The sequence below is a fragment of the Mycteria americana genome, unplaced genomic scaffold (assembly GCF_035582795.1).
Source record: "Mycteria americana isolate JAX WOST 10 ecotype Jacksonville Zoo and Gardens unplaced genomic scaffold, USCA_MyAme_1.0 Scaffold_227, whole genome shotgun sequence".
Classification (NCBI taxonomy): domain Eukaryota; kingdom Metazoa; phylum Chordata; class Aves; order Ciconiiformes; family Ciconiidae; genus Mycteria; species Mycteria americana.
Window position 1 is genome coordinate 2636 of NW_027445567.1, and position 24991 is coordinate 27626.

Genomic DNA, 24991 nt, shown 5'->3' on the forward strand with positions numbered 1-24991 from the left:
CCCCCCATGTCACCCTGTCACCCCCCCATGTCACCTGGTCCCCCCGTCACCCTGTCCCCATGTCACCCTGTCCCATGTCACCCTGTCACCCCCCACGTCACCCTGTCACCCATGTCACCCTGTCACCCCATGTCACCCTGTCCCATATCACCTTGTCACCCCCCATGTCACCTAGTCCCCCCGTCACCCTGTCCCATGTCACCCTGTCACCCCATGTCACCGTCCCCCATGTCCCCCCATGTCCCCATCACCCCCCACGTCACCCTGTCACCCCCCATGTCACCTTGTCCCCCCCACGTCACCCTGTCACCCCTCTTGTCAACCCCCCCCCCCCCCATAAGGGACTGGAAACCACCCAGGGACCCCACCCCCCCCTTGTCACCCCACCCCCCCCCCTTGGTGGCACTTGGGGCCAGTCCCCAAACTGGGCCGGGACTGGGAGTCACTGGGTCCCCCCCAAAACGGAGCCGAAGCCGTCGGAGTGGTTTATTAACGGCGAAACTCGTTATAATTAATTAATAACGGGGGGGGGGAGGGGACACGTTGGGGACGGGGGGGAGGGTGACACCCCCCGGGGTGGGGGTGACACCGGGGGGGGGGGGGGGGGGGGGGAGGGGAGACGGCGCCGTCGGCATGCGGGGACGAGGGACGCGGGGTCAGGCCAGCGCCAGCACTGCGGGGGACAGGGACGGGGACGGGGGGGACATCGGTGTCACCGTCGTGGAGTGACCCCCCCCGATGTCCCCACGTGTCCCCCCCCCCAGCCACCCGCCTCCGTCCGGTGTCCCCCCCCTTGTCCCCATGCGGCCCCCCTCATCCCCAGTTGTCCCCCCCAATGTCCCCACGTCCCCCCTGTCCCCCAAGGTCCCCACGTCCCCCCAGTGTCCCCCAATGTCCCCATGTCCCCCCAATGTCCCTCAGTGTCCCCCAATGTCCCCACGTCCCCCAATGTCCCTCAGTGTCCCCCAATGTCCCCCCAATGTCCCTCAGTGTCCCCATGTCCCCCCACATCCCCCAGTGTCCCCCCAATGTCCCCACGTCCCCCCCAATGTCCCCATGTCCCCCAATGTCCCCGCATCCCCCCAATGTCCCCATGTCCCCACCCCCCTCCTCCACGTCCCCACGCCCCCCAATGTCCCCACGCCCTCCCAGCGTCCCCACGCCGTCCCCCTAAGTCCCTCAACGTCCCCCCCCATCCCCCTGTGTCCCCCCCACGTCCCCCCCCCCAACGTCCCCAACTGTCCCCTCACCGGTCAGCGCCTCCTGCGCAAAGTACTTGACGTCGACATCTTGGTCCTGCGTCAGCTTCTCCAGCACCGGCTTCACCTCGTTCTGCAGCGTCCTGGGGGCGGGGGACACGCGGGGGACACGCGTGGGACACGTGTGGGACACGAGGGACACGCGGGGGACGTGGGGGGGGCGGGGGGTGGGGGTGGGGGGAAAGGGGAGGGTAATGGGGAAACGAACCGGGGTGTCATGGGCGCACTGGGCAGCCTGATTGTACTCTATACAGCGGGTGTCATGCAAGCACTGCGTGTACTGGGTGCGCTGGGAGCGCTGGGTGTACTGGGAGCGCTGGGTGCACTATGTACAGCGGGTGTCATGCAGGCACTGCATGTACTGGGGGCACTGGATGTACTGGGGGTGCTGGGTGCACTATATGTAGTGGGTGTAACGCAAGCACTGCGTGTACTGGGTGCGCTGGGAGCGCTGGGTGTACTGGGAGCGCTGGGTGCACTATGTACAGCGGGTGTCATGCAGGCACTGCGTGTACTGGGGGCACAGGGTGTACTGGGAGTGCTGGGTGCACTATATGTAGTGGGTGTAACGCAAGCACTGCGTGTACTGGGTGCGCTGGGAGTGCTGGGTGTACTGGGAGCGCTGGGTGCACTATGTACAGCGGGTGTCATGCAGGCACTGCATGTACTGGGGGCACTGGATGTACTGGGGGTGCTGGGTGCACTATATGTCATGGGTGTAACGCAAGCACTGTGGGTGCACTGGGTGCACTATATACAGTGGCTGTAACGCAAGCACTGCGCGTACTGGGTGCGCTGGGAGTGCTGGGTGCACTACATACAGCAGGTGTCATGCAAGCACTGCGAGTACTGGGTGCGCTGGGAGTGCTGGGTGCACTACATACAGCAGGTGTCATGCAAGCACTGCGTGTACTGGGTGTGCTGGAGGCACTGGGTGCACTACATACAGTGGGTGTAACGCAAGCACTGCGTGTACTGGGTGCGCTGAGTGTACTGGGGGCACTGGGTGCACTGTATGTAGTGGGTGTAACGCAAGCACTGCATGCACTGGGTGCACTGCATGCGGTGGGTGCAGTGCACGGGCTGGATGGACTAGGTGTAACACAAGCACTGGGTGTAGTGGGTGTGCTGCACGTACCGGGTGCACTGCATGCACTGGGTGCACTGTCTCTGCTGGGTGTACTGGGTGCACTGCATGCCCTGTGTGTACTGCGTGCAGTGCCTGCACTGCACATGCTGCATGTACTGGGTGTAATGGGTGCACTGGGTGCAGCAGGGGTACTGAGTGCACTGGGAGTAACGGGTGTATTGCATGTACTGGGTGTAATGCAAGCGCTGGGGGTACTGGGTGTGCTGCACGTACTGGGTGCAGTGCCTGCACTGCACATGCCGCATGTACTGGGTGTAATGCAAGCGCTGGGTGTAACGGGTGCACTGCACGTACTGTGTGCGCTGGCTGCAGCGGGGGTACTGAGTGCACTGGGAGTAATGGGTGTACTGCATCTACTGGGTGCGCTGCATGCGCTGTGTACGATGCAAGCGCTGCGTGCAGTTGGTGTGCTGTGTGTAGCGAGAGTGCTGGGTGCACTACATGTACTGGGTGTAATGGGTGCACTGCACATACCGCGTGCCCTGTGTGCACTGGGTGCAGCGGGGGTACTGAGCGCACTGGAATTAACGGGTGTATTGCATGCACTGGCTGTACTGGGCGCGTTGCGTGCGCGGGGTGCAATGTCTGCACTGGGTGTAGTGGCTGTGCTGCATGCGCTGGGTGCAGTGCATACACTGCACGTGCTGCATGTACTGGGTGTAATGCAAATGCGGGGTGCACTGCATGTACTGCATGCCCTGCATGCATTGGGTGCAACGCCTGCACTGGGAGCGCTGCATGCACCGGGTGCAGTGCATGCACTGCACGTGCTGCATGTACCAGGTGTAACGGAAGCACTGGGTATACTGGATGTAGCGGGTGCACTGCACGTACTGCATGCCCTGGGTGCACTGGATGCACTGCACATGCCGCATGCACTGGGTGTAATGCAAGCAGTGCATTGCACTGCATATACTACATGCACTGGGTGCAATGTCTGCACTGCCAGTACTGGGTGCACTGCACACACTGCCTGTACTGCACGTGCTGCATGTACTGGCTGTAACGCAAGCGCTGGGTGCACTGCATGTACTGCGTGCACTGGGTGCAATGTCTGCACTGGGTGCACTGCACGTGCTGCATATACTGGGTGTAACGCAAGCGCTGGGTGCACTGCATGTACTGCATGCCCTGCGTGCACTGGGTGCAACATCTGCACTGGGTGCACTGCATGTACTGCATGCCCTGCGTGCACTGGGTGCAATGTCTGCACTGGGTGCACTGCCTGTACTGCACGTGCTGCATGTGCTGCATATACTGGCTGTAACGCAAGCACTGGGTGCACTGCATGTACTGCATGCCCTGCGTGCACTGGGTGCAATGTCTGCACTGGATGCACTGCATGTAATGCATGCCCTGGGTGCACTGCTTGTATCGGCTGTGCTGCATGCACTGCCTGTACTGCACATGCTGCATATACTGGGTGCAACGCAAGCGCTGGGTACACTGCATGTACTGCATGCCCTGTGTGCACTGGGTGCAGTGCTTGTACTGGGTGTGTTACATGCACTGCCTGTACTGCACGTGCTGCATATACTGGGTGTAACGCGAGCGCTGGGTGCACTGCCTGTACTGCATGCCCTGCGTGCACTGGGTGCAACGTCTGCACTGGGTGCACTGCATGTACTGGGTGCGCCGCATGCACTGCCTGTACTGGCTGCACTGCCTGTACTGCACATGCTGCATATACTGGGTGTAACGCAAGCGCTGGGTGCACTGCATGTACTGCATGCCCTGCGTGCACTGGGTGCAACGTCTGCACTGGGTGCACTGCTTGTACTGGGTGCACTGCTTGCACTGGGTGCGCCGCATGCACTGCCTGTACTGGCTGCACTGCCTGTACTGCACATGCTGCATATACTGGGTGTAATGCAAGCGCTGGCTGTACTGCACGTGCTGCATATACTGGCTGCAACGCAAGCGCTGGGTGCACTGCCTGTACTGCATGCCCTGCGTGCACTGGCTGCAACGCCTGCACTGGGTGCACTGCACGTACCGGCTGCGCCGCACGTCCCGCACAGACCGGGCGTGAGGCAAACGCCGGGCGCGCCGCGCAGGCAGCGGCTGCGCCGGGCGTCCCGGGGGCGCGCACGCGCGCGCACGCTAGGTTTTACCGCCCGCGGTTGTGTGCGCCGGGGGGGCGCCGTACCCGCTGTCGAGGATGGGCCCGATGCGCTGCAGGGACTTGGCGACGTTGAAGCGGACGTTGGCGACGGCGTCGGCCGCCATGCGCAGCACGGTGGGCAGCATCTGCTTGGTGGTGATCTCCTGCCCGCACACCTCCGACAGCACCTGGGGCGAGAGGGGACGCGGGGCGTCGGCGGGGGCCACGCCCATGGGTGGGGTGGGGCGGGGGGCGACGCCCATGGGTGCGGGGGGCGGGGCGGGGGCGGGGCGGCTCACGTTGATGCAGAAGAGGGTGGTCATGCGGTGGAGGTAGTTGGGGTCGGCGGCCATGGCCAAGACCTTGGGGACGATGGTGCCCTGGGCCCAATCCTGCCCGAAGCGCTCCACCAGTTTCCGCAGGTTACTGGTGGCCGCCTCCCGGATGGCGTAAACTGGGAGGAGGAAAGCGGTCGTACCAGTAAAGACCGGTTTAGACTGGGGGAGGGGGGCAGCAGTTTAACTGGGGGAGAGGTAACAACTCCCAGGGCAGCCAGTAAGTCAAGAGTAACCCTCCCCAGCAACCAGTAGCTCCCAGTAAGCCCCCCCAAGGGCTCCCAGTAACGCCCCCAGAGATCCCAGTAACCCCCCACCAGGCAACCAGTAACTCCCAGTAAGCCCTCCAGCTCCCAGTAAACCCTCTAGGAGCTCCCAGTAACCCCCCAGCAGGTAACCAGTAGCTCCCAGTAAGCCCTCCAGCTCCCAGTAACCCCCCCCAGAGATCCCAGTAACCCCCCACCAGGTAACCAGTAACTCCCAGTAAGCCCTCCAGCTCCCAGTAAACCCTCTAGTAGCTCCCAGTAACCCCCCAGCAGGTAACCAGTAGCTCCCAGTAAGCCCTCCAGCTCCCAGTAACCCCCCCCAGAGATCCCAGTAACCCCCCACCAGGTAACCAGTAACTCCCAGTAAGCCCTCCAGCTCCCAGTAAACCCTCTAGGAGCTCCCAGTAACCCCCCAGCAGGTAACCAGTAGCTCCCAGTAAGCCCTCCAGCTCCCAGTAACCCCTCACCAGGTAACCAGTAACTCCCAGTAAGCCCTCCAGCTCCCAGTAACCCCTGCAAGGGCTCCCAGTAAGCCCCCCAGAGATCCCAGTAACCCCCCACCACATAACCAGTAACTCCCAGTAAGCTCTCCAGCTCCCAGTAACCCCTGCAATGCAAGGGCTCCCAGTAACCAGCCCAGAGATCCCATTAACCTCCCACCAGGTAACCAGTAGCTCCCAGTAACCCTCCCAGAGCTCCCAGTAATCCCCCCCAGAGATCCCAGTAACCCCCCACCAGGTAACCAGTAACTCCCAGTAAGGCCTCCAGCTCCCAGTAATCACTGCAAAGGCTCCCAGTAACCCCTCACCAGGTAACCAGTGACTCCCAGTAACCCTCCCAGGGCTCCCAGTAACCCCTGTCCCTTCCAGTAGCCCCACTCAGGGCTCCCAGTGACTCCCAGTAACCCTCCCAGGGCTCCCAGTAACCCCTGTCCCTTCCAGTAGCCCCACTCAGGGCTCCCAGTGACTCCCAGTAACCCTCCCAGGGCTCCCAGTAACCCCTATCCCTTCCTGTAGCCCCACTCAGGGCTACCAGTAACTCCCAGTAACCCTCCAAGGGCTCCCAGTAACCCCTGTCCCTTCCAGTAACCCCACTCAGGGCTCCCAGTGACTCCCAGTAACCCTCCCAGGGCTCCCAGTAACCCTCCCAGTGCTCCCAGTAACCGCTCACCGTGGTCGACCAGCCAGGCCATGCAGAGCGAGTTCAGTTTCTCGTCAAAGAACTCCACGCCCTGGGGGGGGAGGGGGGAGACCAGTATGAACCAGTATGAACCAGTACCTTCCCCGTGTGAATCGCTGTCTCACCAGTGTGAACCAGGACCCCTCCCAGTATGGACCACTGCCCTCCCAGTCCCCCCGTAGAAGGCTATACTGCTCTCCCAGTGCCTCCCAGTCCCCCCACAGAAGCCCCCAGTGCTCTCCCAGTCCCTCCCAGTGCTCTCCCAGTCCTCCCAGTACCCCCACAGAAGCCCCCAGTCCCTCCCAGTGCCTCCCAGTCCCCCCACAGAAGCCCCCAGTCCCTCCCAGTCCCCCCACAGAAGCCCCCAGTCCCTCCCAGTGCTCTCCCAGTCCCTCCCAGTCCCCCCACAGAAGCCCGCAGTCCCTCCCAGTCCTCTCCCAGTCCCTCCCAGTGCCTCCCAGTGCCCCCACAGAAGCCCCCAGTCCCTCCCAGTCCCTCCCAGTGCTCTCCCAGTCCCCCCACAGAAGCCCCCAGTGCTCTCCCAGTGCTCTCCCAGTCCCCCCCAGTCCCCCCACAGAAGCCCCCAGTGCTCTCCCAGTCCCTCCCAGTGCTCTCCCAGTCCCCCCACAGAAGCCCGCAGTCCCTCCCAGTCCTCTCCCAGTCCCTCCCAGTGCCTCCCAGTCCCCCCCCCAGAAGCCCCCAGTGCTCTCCCAGTGCCTCCCAGTCCCCCCCAGTGCCCCCACAGAAGCCCCCACTGCTCTCCCAGTGCCTCCCAGTCCCCCCCAGTCCCCCCCCAGAAGCCCCCACTGCTCTCCCAGTGCCTCCCAGTCCCCCCCAGTGCCTCCCAGTCCCCCCCCAGAAGCCCCCACTGCTCTCCCAGTGCCTCCCAGTCCCCCCCAGTCCCCCCCCAGAAGCCCCCGGTCCCTCCCAGTCCCTCCCATTCCTCTCCCAGTCCCCCCCAGTCCCCCCCCAGAAGCCCCCAGTCCCTCCCATTCCTCTCCCAGTCCCCCCCAGTCCCCCCCAGTGCCTCCCAGTCCCCCCCCAGAAGCCCCCACTGCTCTCCCAGTGCCTCCCAGTCCCCCCCAGTCCCCCCCCAGAAGCCCCCAGTCCCTCCCAGTGCTCTCCCAGTCCCCCCCCAGAAGCCCCCACTGCTCTCCCAGTCCCCCCCAGTCCCCCCCCAGAAGCCCCCGGTCCCTCCCAGTCCCTCCCATTCCTCTCCCAGTCCCCCCCCAGAAGCCCCCAGTCCCCCCCAGTGCCTCCCAGTCCCCCCCAGCGCCCACCAGCTGGCCGGCCAGCAGGGGCATGTACTCGATGATGGCCAGGCGCACGCGCCACTTGGCGTCCTCGGCCAGCTCGACGATGGCGGGCAGCAGGGACTGGGAGAGCTGGCGGATGCCGATCACCTCGTTGACGCAGTCCAGGTTGGAGATGATGTTGAGGCGAACCTCGGGGCACTGCGGGCACAGGGAGGCGCCCCGTACTGGGAGGGGACTGGGAGGGGACTGGGAGGGGACTGGGAGGGGAGGGGGACTGGGAGGGGGCACCTGTGGGTGACACAGGGATACTGGGAGGGAAGGGGGGACTGGGAGGGGGGACTGGGAGGGGAGGGGGTACCTATGGGTGACACAGGCATACTGGGAGGGGGACTGGGAGGGGAGGGGGGACTGGGAGGGGGACTGGGAGGGGACTGGGAGGGGAGGGGGGACTGGGAGGGGGCACCTGTGGGTGACACAGGGATACTGGGAGGGAAGGGGGGACTGGGAGGGGGACTGGGAGGGGAGGGGGGACTGGGAGGGGGGGACTGGGAGGGGGCATCTATGGGTGACACAGGGATACTGGGAGGGAATGGGGGACTGGGAGGGGAGGGGGGACTGGGAGGGGGACTGGGAGGGGGCATCTATGGGTGACACAGGCATACTGGGAGGGAAGGGGGGACTGGGAGGGGGAAACTGGGAGGGGGGAACTGGGAGGGGAGGGGGTACCTATGGGTGACACAGGGATACTGGGAGGGGGACTGGGAGGGGAGGGGGGACTGGGAGGGGACTGGGAGGGGGCATCTATGGGTGACACAGGGATACTGGGAGGGAAGGGGGGACTGGGAGGGGGGACTGGGAGGGGGGGACTGGGAGGGGGGGACTGGGAGGGGGGAGGGTACCTATGGGTGACACAGGGATACTGGGAGTGGGTACTGGGAGGGGATACTGGGAGGGGAGGGGGACTGGGAGGGGATACTGGGAGGGGAGGGGGACTGGGAGGGGGGGACTGGGAGGGGGGAGGGTACCTATGGGTGACACAGGGATACTGGGAGTGGGTACTGGGAGGGGATACTGGGAGGGGAGGGGGACTGGGAGGGGGCACCTGTGGGTGACACAGGGATACTGGGAGGGAAGGGGGGACTGGGAGGGGAGGGGGTACCTATGGGTGACACAGGGATACTGGGAGGGGAACTGGGAGGGGAGGGGGGACTGGGAGGGGGACTGGGAGGGGGGAACTGGGAGGGGAGGGGGTACCTATGGGTGACACAGGGATACTGGGAGGGAAGGGGGGACTGGGAGGGGGACTGGGAGGGGAGGGGGGACTGGGAGGGGGGGACTGGGAGGGGAGGGGGTACCTATGGGTGACACAGGCATACTGGGAGGGGGACTGGGAGGGGAGGGGGGACTGGGAGGGGGCATCTATGGGTGACACAGGGATACTGGGAGGGGAGGGGGGACTGGGAGGGGGGAACTGGGAGGGGGGAACTGGGAGGGGAGGGGGTACCTATGGGTGACACAGGGATACTGGGAGGGGGACTGGGAGGGGAGGGGGGACTGGGAGGGGGCACCTATGGGTGACACAGGGATACTGGGAGGGGGACTGGGAGGGGAGAGGGGACTGGGGGGGGACTGGGAGGGGGGACTGGGAGGGGGGGACTGGGAGGGGGGGACTGGGAGGGGGGGACTGGGAGGGGGCATCTATGGGTGACACAGGGATACTGGGAGGGGAGGGGGGACTGGGAGGGGGGGACTGGGAGGGGGGGACTGGGAGGGGGGGACTGGGAGGGGGGAGGGTACCTATGGGTGACACAGGGATACTGGGAGGGGGACTGGGAGGGGATACTGGGAGGGGAGGGGGACTGGGAGGGGGCACCTGTGGGTGACACAGGGATACTGGGAGGGGAGGGGGGACTGGGAGGGGAGGGGGTACCTATGGGTGACACAGGGATACTGGGAGGGAATGGGGGACTGGGAGGGGGACTGGGAGGGGAGGGGGGACTGGGAGGGGGGGACTGGGAGGGGAGGGGGTACCTATGGGTGACACAGGGATACTGGGAGGGGGACTGGGAGGGGAGGGGGGACTGGGAGGGGGCATCTATGGGTGACACAGGGATACTGGGAGTGGGTACTGGGAGGGGATACTGGGAGGGGATACTGGGAGGGGATACTGGGAGGGGATACTGGGAGGGGAGGGGGGACTGGGGTACTGGGAGGGGAGGGGGGACTGGGAGAGGGGACCTATGGGTGACACAGGGATACTGGGAGGGGGACTGGGAGGGGATACTGGGAGGTGGCATCTATGGGTGACATGGGGATACTGGGAGGGGATACTGGGAGGGGGGACCTGTGGGTGACACGGGGATACTGGGAGGGGGTACTGGGAGGTGGCATCTATGGGCTGGTGGCACCTATGGGTGACACGGGGATACTGGGAGGGGATACTGGGAGAGGAAGGGGTACTGGGAGGGGGTACTGGGAAGGAAGGGGATACTGGGAGGGGAGGGGGTACTGGGAGGTGGCACCTGGGGTGGTGGCATCTATGGGGTGGTGGCACCTATGGGTGACACGGGGATACTGGGAGGGGGTACTGGGAGGGGAGGGGGTACTGGGAAGTGGCACCTGTGGGTGACACAGGGATACTGGGAGAGGATACTGGGAGGGGATACTGGGAGGGGAGGGGGTACTGGGAGGGGGCACCTGGGGTGGTGGCACCTATGGGTGACACAGGGATACTGGGAGGGGGTACTGGGAGGTGGCATCTATGGGGTGGTGGCACCTATGAGTGATACGGGGATACTGGGAGGGGATACTGGGAGGGAAGGGGACGGGGTGGTGGCATCTATGGGCTGGTGGCACCTATGGGTGACATGGGGATACTGGGAGGGGGTACTGGGAGGGAAGGGGACAGGCTGGTGGCACAGGCTGGTGGCATCTATGGGGTGGTGGCACCTGGGGGTGACACCAGGGGTGGCATCTGTGGGGTGACACCTGTGGGGGTGGCACTGGGATACTGGGAGGGAAGGGGACGGGGTGGTGACATCTGGGGTGGTGGCACCTACAGAGGTGGCACCTTTGGGGTGGTGGCACCTATGGGTGACGCCAAGGGTGGCTTTTATAGGGTGACACTGGGATACTGGGAGGGGGGACTGGGAGGGAAGGGGACAGGGTGGTGGCAACTGGGGTGGTGGCACCTATGGGGTGACACCGGGATACTGGGAGGGGGTACTGGGAGGGAAGGGGACGGGGTGGTGGCAACTGGGGTGGTGGCATCTATGGAGGTGGCACCTATGTGGTGGGGGCACCTACGGGGTGGTGGCACCTATGAAGGTGGCACCTACGGGGTGGTGGCACCTACGGGGTGGTGGCACCTATGAAGGTAGCACCTACGGGGTGGTGGCACCTACGGGGTGGTGGCACCTATGAAGGTGGCACCTACGGGGTGGTGGCACCAGGACAGGTTACTGGGAGGGGGACAGCCGAGGTGGGGACACTGGGTTGGTGGCACCTGGGGTGGTGGCATTTCTGGGGTGACACCGGGAGGGGGACACCTGGGGGAGGTGGCACTGAGGTGGCGGCTCCCCGAGTGTCCCCACACGTCCCCGCGACGGTGACGCCGTCCCCAAGCCCTCAACCGGGTTGGACCGTGCCACCGCGCCCCCACCCCCCCGCCGCCACGTCCCCGCCAACGACCTCATCTCCCCCAGAGTCCCCACGTGTCCCCGGGTGTCCCCAACGTCCCCAGGTGTCCCCAACATCCCCAACGCGTCCCCCCCACCTCGTCCTTGAGCTGCGCGAGGAAGAGGGGCAGGAGATGCTCCACCGTGTTGTCCTTCCCCAAGATGGGGGACAACCCCATGATGACAGAGGCCAGCGCCGACTTCACGTGTTGGTTGGCGTCCGACACCAGCTCCTGGGGACGCCGTGGGGACACCGTGGGGTGGGGACGCCCGTATGGGGTGGGGACGCCCGTATGGGTCTCCCGGGGTAGGAGTTTGGGCTGTGGGGTGGCCCGGAGGTGGCCCTGAGGTGGCCCCATGATGTCCTACCACCCCAAGGTGTCCCCTGGGGTGTCCCCATGGCATCCCACCACCCCAGAAGGTCTCAAGAGGTGGCCCCAGGGTGTCCCCGTGACGTCCCACCACCCCAAGGTGTCCCCTGGGGTGTCCCCACGATGTCCCACCACCCTAAACTGGCCCTAGGGTGTCCCTAGGGTGTCCCCATGATGTCCCACCACCCCAGAAGGCCTCAAGAGGTGGCCCCAGGGTGTCCCCATGATGTCCCACCACCCCAGGAGGTCCCTAGGGGTGTTCCCAGGGCTGTCCCCATGATGTCCCACCACCCCAAGGTGTCCCCTGGGGCATCCCCGTGATGTTCCTCCACCCTAGACTGGCCCTAGGGGTGGCCCTAGGGTGTCCCCACGATGTCCCACCCCCCCAGGAGGTCCCCAGGGTGTCCCCACGATGTCCCACCACCCCACGACATCCCCAGGGGTGTCCCTGGGGTGTCCCCACGATGTCCCACCATCCCAGAAGGTCTCAAGAGATGGCCCCAGGACGTCCCCATGACGTCCCACCACCCTAAGATGTCCCCTGGGGTGTCCCCATGATCTTCCTCCACCCTAGACTGGTCCTACGGTGTCCCCATAATGTCCCACCACCCCAGGAGGTCCCCAGGGTGTCCCCATGACGTCCCACCACCCCAGGAGGTCCCCAGGGGTGTCCCCATGACGTCCCACCACCCCAGAAGGTCTCAAGAAATGGCCCCAGGACGTCCCCACGGTGTCCCACCACCCCAGGAGGTCCCCAGGGGTGTCCCACCACCCTAGGGGTGTTCCCAGGGGTGTCCCCACGATGTCCCACCACCCCAGAAGGTCTCAAGAGGTGGCCCCAGGGTGTCCCCATGACGTCCCACCACCCTAAGATGTCCCCTGGGGTGTCCCCATGATCTTCCTCCACCCTAGACTGGTCCTACGGTGTCCCCATGATGTCCCACCACCCCAGAAGGTCCCCAGGGGTGTCCCCCACGATGTCCCACCACCCCAGGAGGTCCCCAGGGGTGTCCCCACCACCCCAGAAGGTCTCAAGAGATGGCCCCAGGACGTGCCCACGATGTCCCACCACCCTAAGATGTCCCCTGGGGTGTCCCCATGATCTTCCTCCACCCTAGACTGGTCCTACGGTGTCCCCATAATGTCCCACCACCCCAGGAGGTCCCCAGGGGTGTCCCCGGGGTGTCCCCACGATGTCCCACCACCCCAGAAGGTCTCAAGAGATGGCCCCAGGGTGTCCCCATGACGTCCACCACCCCAGGAGGTCCCCAGGGTGTCCCCATGATGTCCCACCACCCCAGAAGGCCTCAAGAGGCGGCCCCAGGGTGTCCCCATGATGTCCCACCACCCCACGACATCCCCAGGTGTGTCCCCGGGGTGTCCCCACGATGTCCCACCACCCCAGAAGCTCTCAAGAGATGTCCCCAGGACGTCCCCATGACGTCCCACCACCCCAAGGTGTCCCCCACCTTGACGCAAAGCAAAACCTCGCCCACGGTGCCATCACCACCGTGTCCCCACGACGTTCCCCCCCACCCCCCGCCCCCAACGCCAGGGTGTCCCCATGACCCCGTGGTGTCCCCAAGTGTCCCCCCCCACCCCGTGGTGTCCCCAAGCGTCCCTTACCTTGATGCAGGGCAGGATCTGGCCCATGATGACGGCCTCCCGGCAGTCTGGGGACAAGTTCTCACAGAACTCTGGAGGAGGGGACAAAGTGACATCAGTTGGGGACATGGGGACAACGGGGAACGGCCTTGGGGACATGGGGGACTCCCGGGACCATCCCTGGGGACATGGGGACACTGGGACCATCCTTGGGGACACCGGGACCTGGGGATGGTTCTTGGGGACCTGAGGATCTTCCTTGGGGACATGGGGACCTTGCTTGGGGACACGGGGACCTGGAGACCATCCTTGGGGACACTGGGACCTGGGGACGGTTCTTGGGGACATGGGGACTTTCCTTGAGGACATGGGGACCTTCCTTGGGGACATGGAGACCATCCCTGGGGACACCAGCACCTGGCAATGGTCTCTGGGGACACAGGGGACTCCAGTGACCACCCCTGGGGACATGGGGACCTGGAGAACATCCTTGGGGACACCAGCACCTGGGGATGGTTCTTGGGGACCTGGGGACCATCCTTGGGGACATGAGGACCTGGAGACCACCCTTGGGGACACCAGGACCACCCTTGGGGACACAGGGACCATCTCCAGGGCCCCAAAGATCTCCAGGAACCCTCCTTGGAGACCATCCCCGAGGCCACCGCGACCCAGGGCCCATCTCTAGGGACACCAGCACCCTCCTTGGGGACACGGGGACCATCCCTGGGGACACAGGGACCACCCCTGGGGACACGGGGGGCTCCAGGGACCATCCCTGGGCACATGGGGACCTTCTCTAGGGACACAGGGGACTCCAGTGACCACCCCTGGGGACATGAGGACCTGAAGCCCATCCATGGGGACACTGGGACCATCCTTGGGGACACCAGCACCTGGGGATGGTTCTTGGGGACCTGAGGTCCTTCCTTGGGGACACGGGGACCTTGCTTGGGGACACAGGGACCTGGAGACCATCCTTGGGGACACGGGGACCTGGGGATGGTCTCTGGGGACACAGGGGACACCAGTGACCACCCTTGGGGACATGAGGACCTGGAGCCAATCCTTGGGGACACTGGGACCATCGTTGGGGACACCAGCACCTGGGGACGGTTCTTGGGGACCTGAGGACCATCCTCGGGGACATGGGGACACCGGGACCACCCTTGAGGACACAGGGGACACCAGTGACCACCCTTGGGGACACGGGGACCATCTCCAGGGCCCCAAAGATCTCCAGGAACCCTCCTTGGAGACCATCCCCGAGGCCACCACGACCCAGGGCCCACCTCTAGGGACACCAGCACCCTCCTTGGGGACACGGGGACCACCCCTGGGGACACAGGGGGCTCCAGGGACCATCCCTGGGGACACGGGGACCTTCTCTAGGGACACAGGGGACTCCAGGGACCACCCTTGGGGACACCAGCACCTGGGGATGGTTCCTGGGGACCTGAGAACCTTCCTTGGGGACAGAGGGACCTGGGGACGGTCTCTGGGGACACAGAGGACACCAGTGACCACCCCTGGGGACATGAGGACCTGGAGACCATCCTTGGGGACACTGGGACCACCCTTGGGGACACCAGCACCTGGGGATGGTTCTTGGGGACCTGAGGACCATCCTTGGGGACACGGGGACCTTGCTTGGGGACATGGGGACCTGGAGACCATCCTTAGGGACACGGGGACCTGGGGACGGTCTCTGGGGACACAGGGGACACCAGTGACCACCCCTGGGGACATGAGGACCTGGAGACCATCCTTGGGGACACTGGGACCATCGTTGGGGACACCAGCACCTGGGGATGGTTCTTGGGGACCTGAGGACCATCCTTGGGGACATGGGGACCTTGCTTGGGGACATGGGGACCTTGAGACCATCCTTGGGGACACCAGCACCTGGGGACGGTTCTTGGGGACCTGAGGACCTTCCTTGGGGACATGGGGACCACCCTTGGGGACACAGGGGACACCAGTGACCACCCTTGGGGACACGGTGACCATCTCCAGGGCCCCAAAGATCTCCAGGAACCCTCCTTGGAGACCATCCCCGAGGCCACCGCGACCCAGGGCCCACCTCTAGGGACACCAGCACCCTCCTTGGGGACACGGGGACCACCCCTGGGGACACAGGGGGCTCCAGGGACCATCCCTGGGGACATGGGGACCTTCTCTAGGGACACAGGAGACTCCAGGGACCACCCTTGGGGACACCAGCACCTGGGGATGGTTCTTGGGGACCTGAGGACCTTCCTTGGGGACACGGGGACCTGGGGACGGTCTCTGGGGACACAGGGGACACCAGTGACCACCCTTGGGGACATGAGGACCTGAAGCCCATCCATGGGGACACTGGGACCATCCTTGGGGACACCAGCACCTGGGGATGGTTCTTGGGGACCTGAGGACCATCCTTGGGGACAGGGGGACCATCCTTGGGGACATGGGGACCTGGGGACCCTCCTTGGGGACACCGGGACCTGGGGATGGTTTTTGGGGACCTGAGAACCTTCCTTGGGGACATGGGGACCTTGCTTGGGGACACGGGGACCTGGAGACCATCCTTGGGGACACCAGCACCTGGGGACGGTTCCTGGGGACCTGAGGACCTTCCCTGGGGACATGGGGACACCGGGACCACCCTTGGGGACACAGGGGACACCAGTGACCACCCTTGGGGACACGGTGACCATCTCCAGGGCCCCAAAGATCTCCAGGAACCCTCCTTGGAGACCCATCCCCGAGGCCACCGCGACCCAGGGCCCACCTCTAGGGACACCAGCACCCTCCTTGGGGACACCGGGGGGACCCAAGCATCTGAGGGGGGGATGGGGGGGGTGGGGTGGGGGTGGGGGAGGGGAGGTGCCCCCAGCTGACCTTTGACCTTGTGGGAGGCGGCCGCCCGCACCTCGGCCTCGCAGTCCTTCATGAGGCTCTGGAAGGCCCCCACCAGGTCCGTCTTGGTGATCTCGGGACCTACGGCTCGTTGGAGCTGGCGGGGGTCAAAGGTTAAAGGTCAAAACGGGTCCCCGACGACGACGTCCCCAAATGTCCCCAAACGTCCCCGAGGGCGGCGCAAATCGTGTCATCGTCCCCCTCCCCCCCCATCCTTCCAAAATGGCCCCAAACGGCCCCAAAAGTCTTCCCCCAACAGCCCCAAGCGTCCCCGGGGAGGGGGGGTGTCCCCAAATGTCCCCAGATGTCCCCAAATGTCCCCAGTTGTCCCCAACTGTCCCCAGGGGTGACCTCAGGTGTCCCCAACTGTCCCCAAGGGTGTCCCCAACTGTTGTGGTCCCCAACATCCCTCCAAAATGGCCGCACGTGTCCCCAAGCTTCCCCCCAAATCCTCTGAAACATCCCCGTATGTCCCCAGCTGTCCCCAAATGTCCCCAGATGTCCCCAACTGTCCCCAGGGGTGTCCCCAACTGTCCCCAGGGGTGTCCCCAACTGTCACCCCCCAGTATCCCTCCAAAACAGCCCCACGTGTCCCCAGACATGGCCCCAAATCCTCTCAAACGTCCCCAAATGTCCTCAAGGGCGTCCCCAGGTGTCCCCAGATGTCCCCAAGGGCGTCCTCAGGTGTCCCCAGATGTCCCCAGGGGTGTCCCCAACTGTCCCCAAGGGTGTCCCCAACTGTTGTCGTCCCCAACATCCCTCCAAAATGGCCGCACGTGTCCCCAAGCTTCCCCCCAAATCCTCTGAAACGTCCCCGTATGTCCCCAGGGGTGTCCCCAAATGTCCCCAGCTGTCCCCAACTGTCCCCAGGGGTGTCCCCAAATGTCCCCAGGGGTGTCCCCAACTGTCACCCCCCAATAGCCCTCCAAAATGGCCCCACGTGTCCCCAGACATGGCCCCAAATCCTCTCAAACGTCCCCAAATGTCCTCAAGGGCGTCCCCAGGTGTCCCCAGATGTCCCCAAGGGTGTCGCCACGTGTCCCCAGATGTCCCCAGGGGTGTCCCCAACTGTCCCCAAGGGTGTCCCCAACTGTCACCCCCCAATAGCCCTCCAAAATGGCCCCACGTGTCCCCAAATATTGCCCCAAATCCTCTCAAACGTCCCCGTATGTCCCCAGGGTGTCCCCACGTGTCCCCAGATGTCCCCAAGGGCATCCCCAACTGTCCCCTGGGGTGTCCCCAGCTGTCACCCCCCAACATCCCTCCAAAATGGCCCCACGTGTCCCCAGACATCACCCCAAATCCTCTCAAACGTCCCCAAATGTCCTCAAGGGCGTCCCCAGGTGTCCCCAGATGTCCCCAAGGGTGTCCCCAACTGTCCCCAGGGGTGTCCCCAACTGTCACCCCCCAGTATCCCTCCAAAATGGCCCCACGTGTCCCCAAATATTGCCCCAAATCCTCTCAAACGTCCCCAAATGTCCCCAGGGCATCCCCATGTGTCCCCAGGGGTGTCCCCAACTGTCACCCCCCAATATCCCTCCAAAATGGCCCCACGTGTCCCCAGACATCGCCCCAAATCCTCTCAAACGTCCCCGTATGTCCCCAGGGGGGTCCCCACGTGTCCCCAGCTGTCCCCAAATGTCCCCAGATGTCCCCAACTGTCCCCAGGGGTGTCCCCAACTGTCACCCCCCAACATCCCTCCAAAATGGCCCCACGTGTCCCCAGACATCGCCCCAAATCCTGTCAAACGTCCCCAAATGTCCTCAAGGGCGTCCCCACGTGTCCCCAGATGTCCCCAAGGGCGTCCTCAGGTGTCCCCAACTGTCCCCAGGGGTGTCCCCAACTGTCCCCAGGGGTGTCCCCAACTGTCACCCCCCAATAGCCCTCCAAAATGGCCCCACATGTCCCCAAATATTGCCCGAAATCCACCCAGACATCACCCCAAATGTCCCCAAGGGCATCCCCACGTGTCCCCAGATGTCCCCAGGGGTGTCCCCAACTGTCACCCCCCAACATCCCTCCAAAATGTCCCCACGTGTCCCCAGACATCGCCCCAAATCCTCTCAAACGTCCCCAAATGTCCTCAAGGGCGTCCCCAGGTGTCCCCAAATGTCCCCAAGGGCGTCCCCACGTGTCCCCAGATGTCCCCAGGGGTGTCCCCAACTGTCCCCAAGGGTGTCCCCAAATGTCATCGTCCCCAATATCCCTCCAAAACGGCCCCACGTGTCCCCATGTGTCCCCTAAAGGGTCCTGAAATGTCCCCAAACGTCCCCATGTGTCCCCCAAGGGCGTCCCCACGTGTCTGGGGTGTCCCCACGTGTCCCCACAACCCCCCCCATGTGTCCCCAAACGTCCCCAGGGGCAACCCACGTTGTCACCCCCAAAATATCCCTGCAAAGTGTCCCCAAGTGTCCCCATGTGTCCCCTAAGGGGTCCTAAAATGTCCCCAAATGTCCCCATGTGTCCCCTAAGGGGTCCTGAAATGTCCCCAAATGTCCCCATGTGGCCCCAGGGGCCCCCCCAAAGTCCCCAAGTGCCCCCCAAAGGCGTCCCCACGTGTCCCCAAACGTCCCCAGGGACAACCCACGTTGTCACCCCCAGAATATCCCTGCAAAGTGTCCCCAAATGTCCCCTAAGGGGTCCTGAAATGTCCCCAAATGTCCCCATGTGTCCCCTCAGGGGTCCTGAAATGTCCCCAAATGCCCCCCAAGGGCGTCCCCACGTGTCCCCAAACGTCCCCAGGGACAACCCACGTTGTCACCCCCAAAATATCCCTGCAAAATGTCCCCAAACGTCCCCTAAGGGGTCCTAAAATGTCCCCAAATGTCCCCTCAGGGGTCCTGAAATGTCCCCAAATGCCCCCCAAGGGCGTCCCCACGTGTCCCCATGTCCCCACGTGTCCCCACAACCCCCCCCCCCAACGTCCCCAAATGCCCCTCAAGGGCGTCCCCACGTGTCCCCAAACGTCCCCAGGGATGTCTCCATGTGTCCCCAGGGACAACCCACGTTGTCACCATCAAAATATCCCTGCAAAATGTCCCCAAATGTCCCCTAAGGAGTCCTGAAATGTCCCCAAAGGTCCCCATGTGGCCCCAGGGGCCCCCCCAAAGTCCCCAAATGCCCCCCAAGGGTGTCCCCATGTGTCCCCAAACGTCCCCAGGGACAACCCACGTTGTCACCCCCAAAATATCCCTGCAAAGTGTCCCCAAACGTCCCCTAAGGGGTCCTAAAATGTCCCCAAATGTCCCCATGTGTCCCCAAATGCCCCCCAAGGGTGTCCCCAGGTGTCCCCACGTCCCCACATCCCCCCCAAAGTCCCCAAATGCCCCCCAAGGGCGTCCCCACATGTCCCCAAACGTCCCCAGGGACAACCCACGTTGTCACCCCCAAAATATCCCTGCAAAATGTCCCCAAACGTCCCCTAAGGGGTCCTAAAATGTCCCCAAATGTCCCCTCAGGGGTCCTGAAATGTCCCCAAATGCCCCCCAAGGGCGTCCCCACGTGTCCCCATGTCCCCACGTGTCCCCACAACCCCCCCCCCAACGTCCCCAAATGCCCCCCAAGGGCGTCCCCACGTGTCCCCAAACGTCCCCAGGGACAACCCACGTTGTCACCATCAAAATATCCCTGCAAAATGTCCCCAAACGTCCCCATGTGTCCCCTAAGGGGTCCTGAAATGTCCCCAAATGCCCCCCAAGGGCGTCCCCAGGCGTCCCCAAACGTCCCCAAGCTCGTCCCCACGTTCCTCCTAAGCGTCCCCGTAACCCACCGTCCCCGAGAGATCGTCCCCTCACCTCGGTAAACTTGTCGGCCACCATGTAACGGACGCGCCAGGACTTGTCCTCGGCCGCCTGCCGCAGGGTGGGCATCACCAGTCCCTCCAGTTCCTCCTGCGGCAGCAACTGGGCGATGCTCACGCAGGCCTCCACCGCCAACAGCCGCACCGAGTCCTTGGGGGACGACACCCGAGCGCGCGGCGTAGGGGACGTCGGGGTTATTTGGGGACGTCCCCTTTGTCACCCCCCCGCCCCCGCCCCGGGGGACGCGGCCGTCGCTTTACCTGCTCGTCGGAGGCGAGGTTGGAGAACATGGGGATGATCTCGCTCTTGACGTGCTCCAGCTCTAAGACTTTGGCGAACTCGCCCAGCTTGGAAGCGGCGGCGCGACGGACCATGGGGGTGTCGTCCGAGCAGAGGTTGCGGAAGTATCTGGGGACGCGAGGACAACGCTTGGGGACGGCAGGAGAGCCTTGGGGACGGCCCGAGATAGCTGGGGACGTGCTACGGGGGGTGGCGGGCCAGGCCGTGAACACCAAAATGGGTCACGGGGGGCAAGGTGGGCACCCTGGGTTGACCTAGAGCAGCTTGAGGGACACAAAGGATGGGTTGGGGCCACCAAGGCTGGCTTGGGGACACTGGTGACACCTCGGGGATGTGCCATGGGGGCTGCTGGACCAGGCATGAAGCCCCAAATGGGTCATGGGGGACAAGGTGGGCATCCTGGGTTGACCTAGAGCAGCTTGAGGGACACGAAGGATGGGTTGGGGACACCAAGGTTGGGTTGGGGTCACCAAGGTTGGCTTGGGGACACTGGTGACACCTTGGGGATGTGCCATGAGGATGCTGGACCAGGCTGTGAACACCAAAATGGGTCACGGGGGGCAAGGTGGGCACCCTGGGTTGACCTAGAGCAGCTTGAGGGACACGAAGGATGGGTTGGGGGCACCAAGGTTGGCTTGGGGACACTGGTGACACCTTGGGGATGTGCCATGAGGGTGCTGGACCAGGCCGTGAACCCCAAAATGGGTCACGGGGGGCAAGGTGGGCACCCTGGGTTGACCTAGAGCAGCTTGAGGGACACCTAAGATGGGTTGGGGCCACCAAGGCTGGCTTGGGGCCACCACAGATGGGTTGGGGCCACCACAGATGGGTTGGGGACACTGGTGACATCTCAGGGACGTGCTATGGGGGTGCTGGACCAGGCCGTGAACACCAAAATGGGTCACGGGGGGCAAGGTGGGCACCCTGGGTTGACCTAGAGCAGCTTGAGGGACACAAAGGATGGGTTGGGGCCACCAAGGCTGGCTTGGGGACACTGGTGACACCTCGGGGATGTGCCATGGGGGCTGCTGGACCAGGCATGAAGCCCCAAATGGGTCATGGGGGACAAGGTGGGCATCCTGGGTTGACCTAGAGCAGCTTGAGGGACACGAAGGATGGGTTGGGGACACCAAGGTTGGGTTGGGGTCACCAAGGTTGGCTTGGGGACACTGGTGACACCTTGGGGATGTGCCATGAGGATGCTGGACCAGGCTGTGAACACCAAAATGGGTCACGGGGGGCAAGGTGGGCACCCTGGGTTGACCTAGAGCAGCTTGAGGGACACGAAGGCTGGCTTGGGGACACCAAGGCTGGCTTGGGGACACTGGTGACATCTCAGGGACATGCTATGGGGGGTGCTGGACCAGGCCGTGAACACCAAAATGGGTCATGGGGGGCAAGGTGGGCACCCTGGGTTGACCTAGAGCAGCTTGAGGGACACAAAGGATGGGTTGGGGTCACCAAGGCTGGCTTGGGGACACCACAGATGGGTTGGGGACACCGGTGACACCTCAGGGATGTGCCATGGGGGTGCTGGACCAGGCCGTGAACCCCAAAATGGGTCACGGGGGGCAAGGTGGGCACCTAGTGCTGACCTAGAGCAGCTTGAGGGACACGAAGGATGGGTTGGGGCCACCAAGGCTGGCTTGGGGACACCACAGATGGGTTGGGGACACCAGTGACACCTTGGGGATGTGCCATGGGGGTGCTGGACCAGGCCGTGAACACCAAAATGGGTCACGGGGGGCAAGGTGGGCACCCTGGGTTGACCTAGAGCAGCTTGAGGGACACGAAGGATGGGTTGGGGCCACCAAGGTTGGCTTGGGGCCACCAGGGAGGGGTTGGGGACACTGGTGACATCTCAGGGACGTGCTATGGGGGCTGCTGGACCAGGCCCTGAACCCCAAAATGGGTCACGGGGGGCAAGGTGGGCACCCTGGGTTGACCTAGAGCAGCTTGAGGGACACGAAGGATGGGTTGGGGCCACCAAGGTTGGCTTGGGGACACCACAGATGGGTTGGGGACACTGGTGACAGCTTGAGGATGTGCCACCAGAGTTACTCTGACCGGGCCACGAGCCCCGAAACAGTCCTTGGGGTCAACACGAAGACCCTAAGCTGACCTAGAGCTGGTTGAGGGACATCAAAGATGGCTTTGAGCCACCCAAAGATGGGCTGGGGACACCAAGGATGGCTTGGAGACACGGTGACACGTTTGGGACTCACCACAGGATCTCCTTGATCAGACCATGAACCAAAAAATGGGCCATGGGGCCAACGTGAAGACCCCAGGCTGACCTAGAGTGGGTTGAGGGACACCAAAGATGGGTTGGGGTCACCAGGAACAGCTTGGGGACACCGGTGACACCTTGGGACGTGCTATGGGAGCTGTTGGACCAGGCCGTGAGGCCAAAAATGGGCCACGGGGCCAACATGGAGACCCACAGCTGACATAGGGTGGGTTGAGGGACACCAAGGCTGGGTTGGGACCACCCAAAGATGGCTTGGGGACACCAAGGTTCACATGGGGACAACGTGGGCATCTCGGGGACGTGCCACGAAGTCACCGCAACCACGCCACGAGCCCAGGGACACGTTGAGGAACCAACGTGAAGACCCCAGGGCCAACCCAAACCAGACCAAGTGCCACCAAAGTTCCCGTGGGGCCACCAAGGGTGGCTTAGGGCCATCAGGACCAGCTTGGGGCCACCAAGGACGGCTTGGGGACAATAGTGACACCTTGGGAACGTACCACGGGGCCACCACAACCACGTCACGAGCCAAGTAACAGCCCAAGGACCCAACGTGAAGACCCCAAAGCCAACCCAAACCAGACCAAGTGCCACCAAAGTTGATGTAGGGCCACCAAGGATGGCTTGGGGACATCAAGAACAGCTTGGGGCCACCAAGGACGGCTTGGGGACAATAGTGACACCTTGGGAACGTACCACGGTGTCACCACAACCACGTCACGAGCCAAGTAACAGCCCAAGGACCCAACGTGAAGACCCCAAAGCCAACCCAAACCAGACCAAGTGCCACCAAAGTTCCCGTGGGGCCACCAAGGGTGGCTTAGGGCCATCAGGACCAGCTTGGGGCCACCAAGGACAGGTTGGGGACAATAAAAACATCTTGGGAACATACCATGGTGTCACCACAACCACATCTCGAGCCAAATAACAGCCCAAGGACCCAACGCGAAGACCCCAGGGCCAACCCAAACCAGACCAAGTGCCACCAAAGTTCCCGTGGGGCCACCAAGGGTGGCTTAGGGCCATCAGGACCAGCTTGGGGCCACCAAGGACGGCTTGGGGACAATAGTGACACCTTGGGAACGTACCACGGGGCCACCACAACCACGTCACGAGCCAAGTAACAGCCCAAGGACCCAACGTGAAGACCCCAGGGCCAACCCAAACCAGACCAAGTGCCACCAAAGTTGATGTAGGGCCACCAAGGGTGGCTTAGGGCCATCAGGACCAGCTTGGGGCCACCAAGGACAGCTTGGGGACAATAAAAACATCTTGGGAACGTACCACGGTGTCACCACAACCACGTCTCGAGCCAAATAACAGCCCAAGGACCCAACGTGAAGACCCCAAAGCCAACCCAAACCAGACCAAGTGCCACCAAAGTTCCCGTGGGGCCACCAAGGGTGGCTTAGGGCCATCAGGACCAGCTTGGGGCCACCAAGGACGGCTTGGGGACAATAGTAACACCTTGGAAACGTACCACGGGGCCACCACAACCACGTCACGAGCCAAGTAACAGCCCAAGGACCCAACGTGAAGACCCCAGGGCCAACCCAAACCAGACCAAGTGCCACCAAAGTTGATGTAGGGCCACCAAGGATGGCTTGGGGACAATAGGACCAGCTTGGGGCCACCAAGCACAGCTTGGGGACAATAAAAACATCTTGGGAACGTACCATGGTGTCACCACAACCACGTCTCGAGCCAAATAACAGCCCAAGGACCCAACGTGAAGACCCCAAAGCCAACCCAAACCAGACCCAGCGCCACCAAAGTTCCCGTGGGGCCACCAAGGGTGGCTTGGGGACAACGAGGGCCACCTCAGGGCCACCGCGGAGGTCACTCACTGTCGCAGCTCAGCCTTGACGGGGCTGGAGACACGGGGGTAGCAGACGCTGAAGAGGCCACAAGCGGAGGTGCGGGAGGTGAACCAGTCGCCCCCCGCCAGGCGCTTGACCAAGGGGACGAAGTGACCTTCTAGGTCAGGTGGGGCGTGTTCGTGGGACACCGCCCGTAGAGACTCCACCGCCTTGTCCCGCACCACCGTCTCCTCTACGGTGGCCAAGCTCTCCAGGGGGGGCTGTAAGGTGGAGACACGGGGTCACCCCAAAACCGTGACGCAACCCCCCCACCTTCTCCCCGAGGTCGCTCGTGTCCCCAGGATGCCACCGCGAGGAGCCCAACGTCACCCCCGGCAGCCCAACGTTCTCTTGGAGAACCCAATGTTCTCCTGAGGTCACCATGGGGGTCTCTGGGAGGGGGGGGGGGGAACAAGGGGTCACCCCAAATCCTGGCCACCCCCCCTTAAGGTCTCTCAGGTCCCCGACGTCACCCTACGAGGACGTTCACCCCCACCTTCACCCAACGTCCACCCAAGCAGCTCAACGTCCTCCTCAAGAGCCCAACGTCCCCTTAGGTCATCTCAATGTCCTCTTGAGGACCCCAATGTCCCCCCAGGCGGTGGTGGGGTCTCCAGGGGGTGACCCCCGAATCCTGATGCCTCCCCCCAAGGTCCCTCAGGTCCCCCAACGTCCAC

General features: G+C 63.8%; 1 protein-coding gene across 1 annotated transcript; it reads right to left on the reverse strand.

The window, feature by feature from the left end:
- Positions 1-468: 468 nt before the first annotated feature.
- On the reverse strand, positions 469-24438 carry PPP2R1A (protein phosphatase 2 scaffold subunit Aalpha). The gene is made up of 12 exons (XM_075489608.1): positions 24303-24438; positions 20165-20312; positions 19899-20054; positions 16086-16200; positions 13224-13294; positions 11325-11459; positions 7574-7747; positions 6285-6345; positions 4813-4967; positions 4559-4701; positions 1251-1342; positions 469-673 (listed from the first exon to the last, which is right to left on the reverse strand). The coding sequence occupies exons 2-12, from the start codon at positions 20276-20278 to the stop codon at positions 657-659; spliced, it is 1233 nt and encodes a 410-aa protein (XP_075345723.1). The 5' UTR covers positions 20279-20312; positions 24303-24438; the 3' UTR covers positions 469-656.
- Positions 24439-24991: the final 553 nt, after the last annotated feature.

Excerpts from the sequence above, each read along its gene's own strand:
- PPP2R1A (XM_075489608.1), bottom strand. The coding sequence starts at position 20,278 with ATGGTCCGTCGCGCCGCCGCTTCCAAGCTGGGCGAGTTCGCCAAAGTC. Across the intron at positions 16,201-19,898 it reads TGGCCGACAAGTTTACCGAG|CTCCAACGAGCCGTAGGTCC; the intron begins GTGAGGGGACGA and ends GACCCCCGCCAG. Across the intron at positions 13,295-16,085 it reads CGCCTCCCACAAGGTCAAAG|AGTTCTGTGAGAACTTGTCC; the intron begins GTCAGCTGGGGG and ends CCCCTCCTCCAG.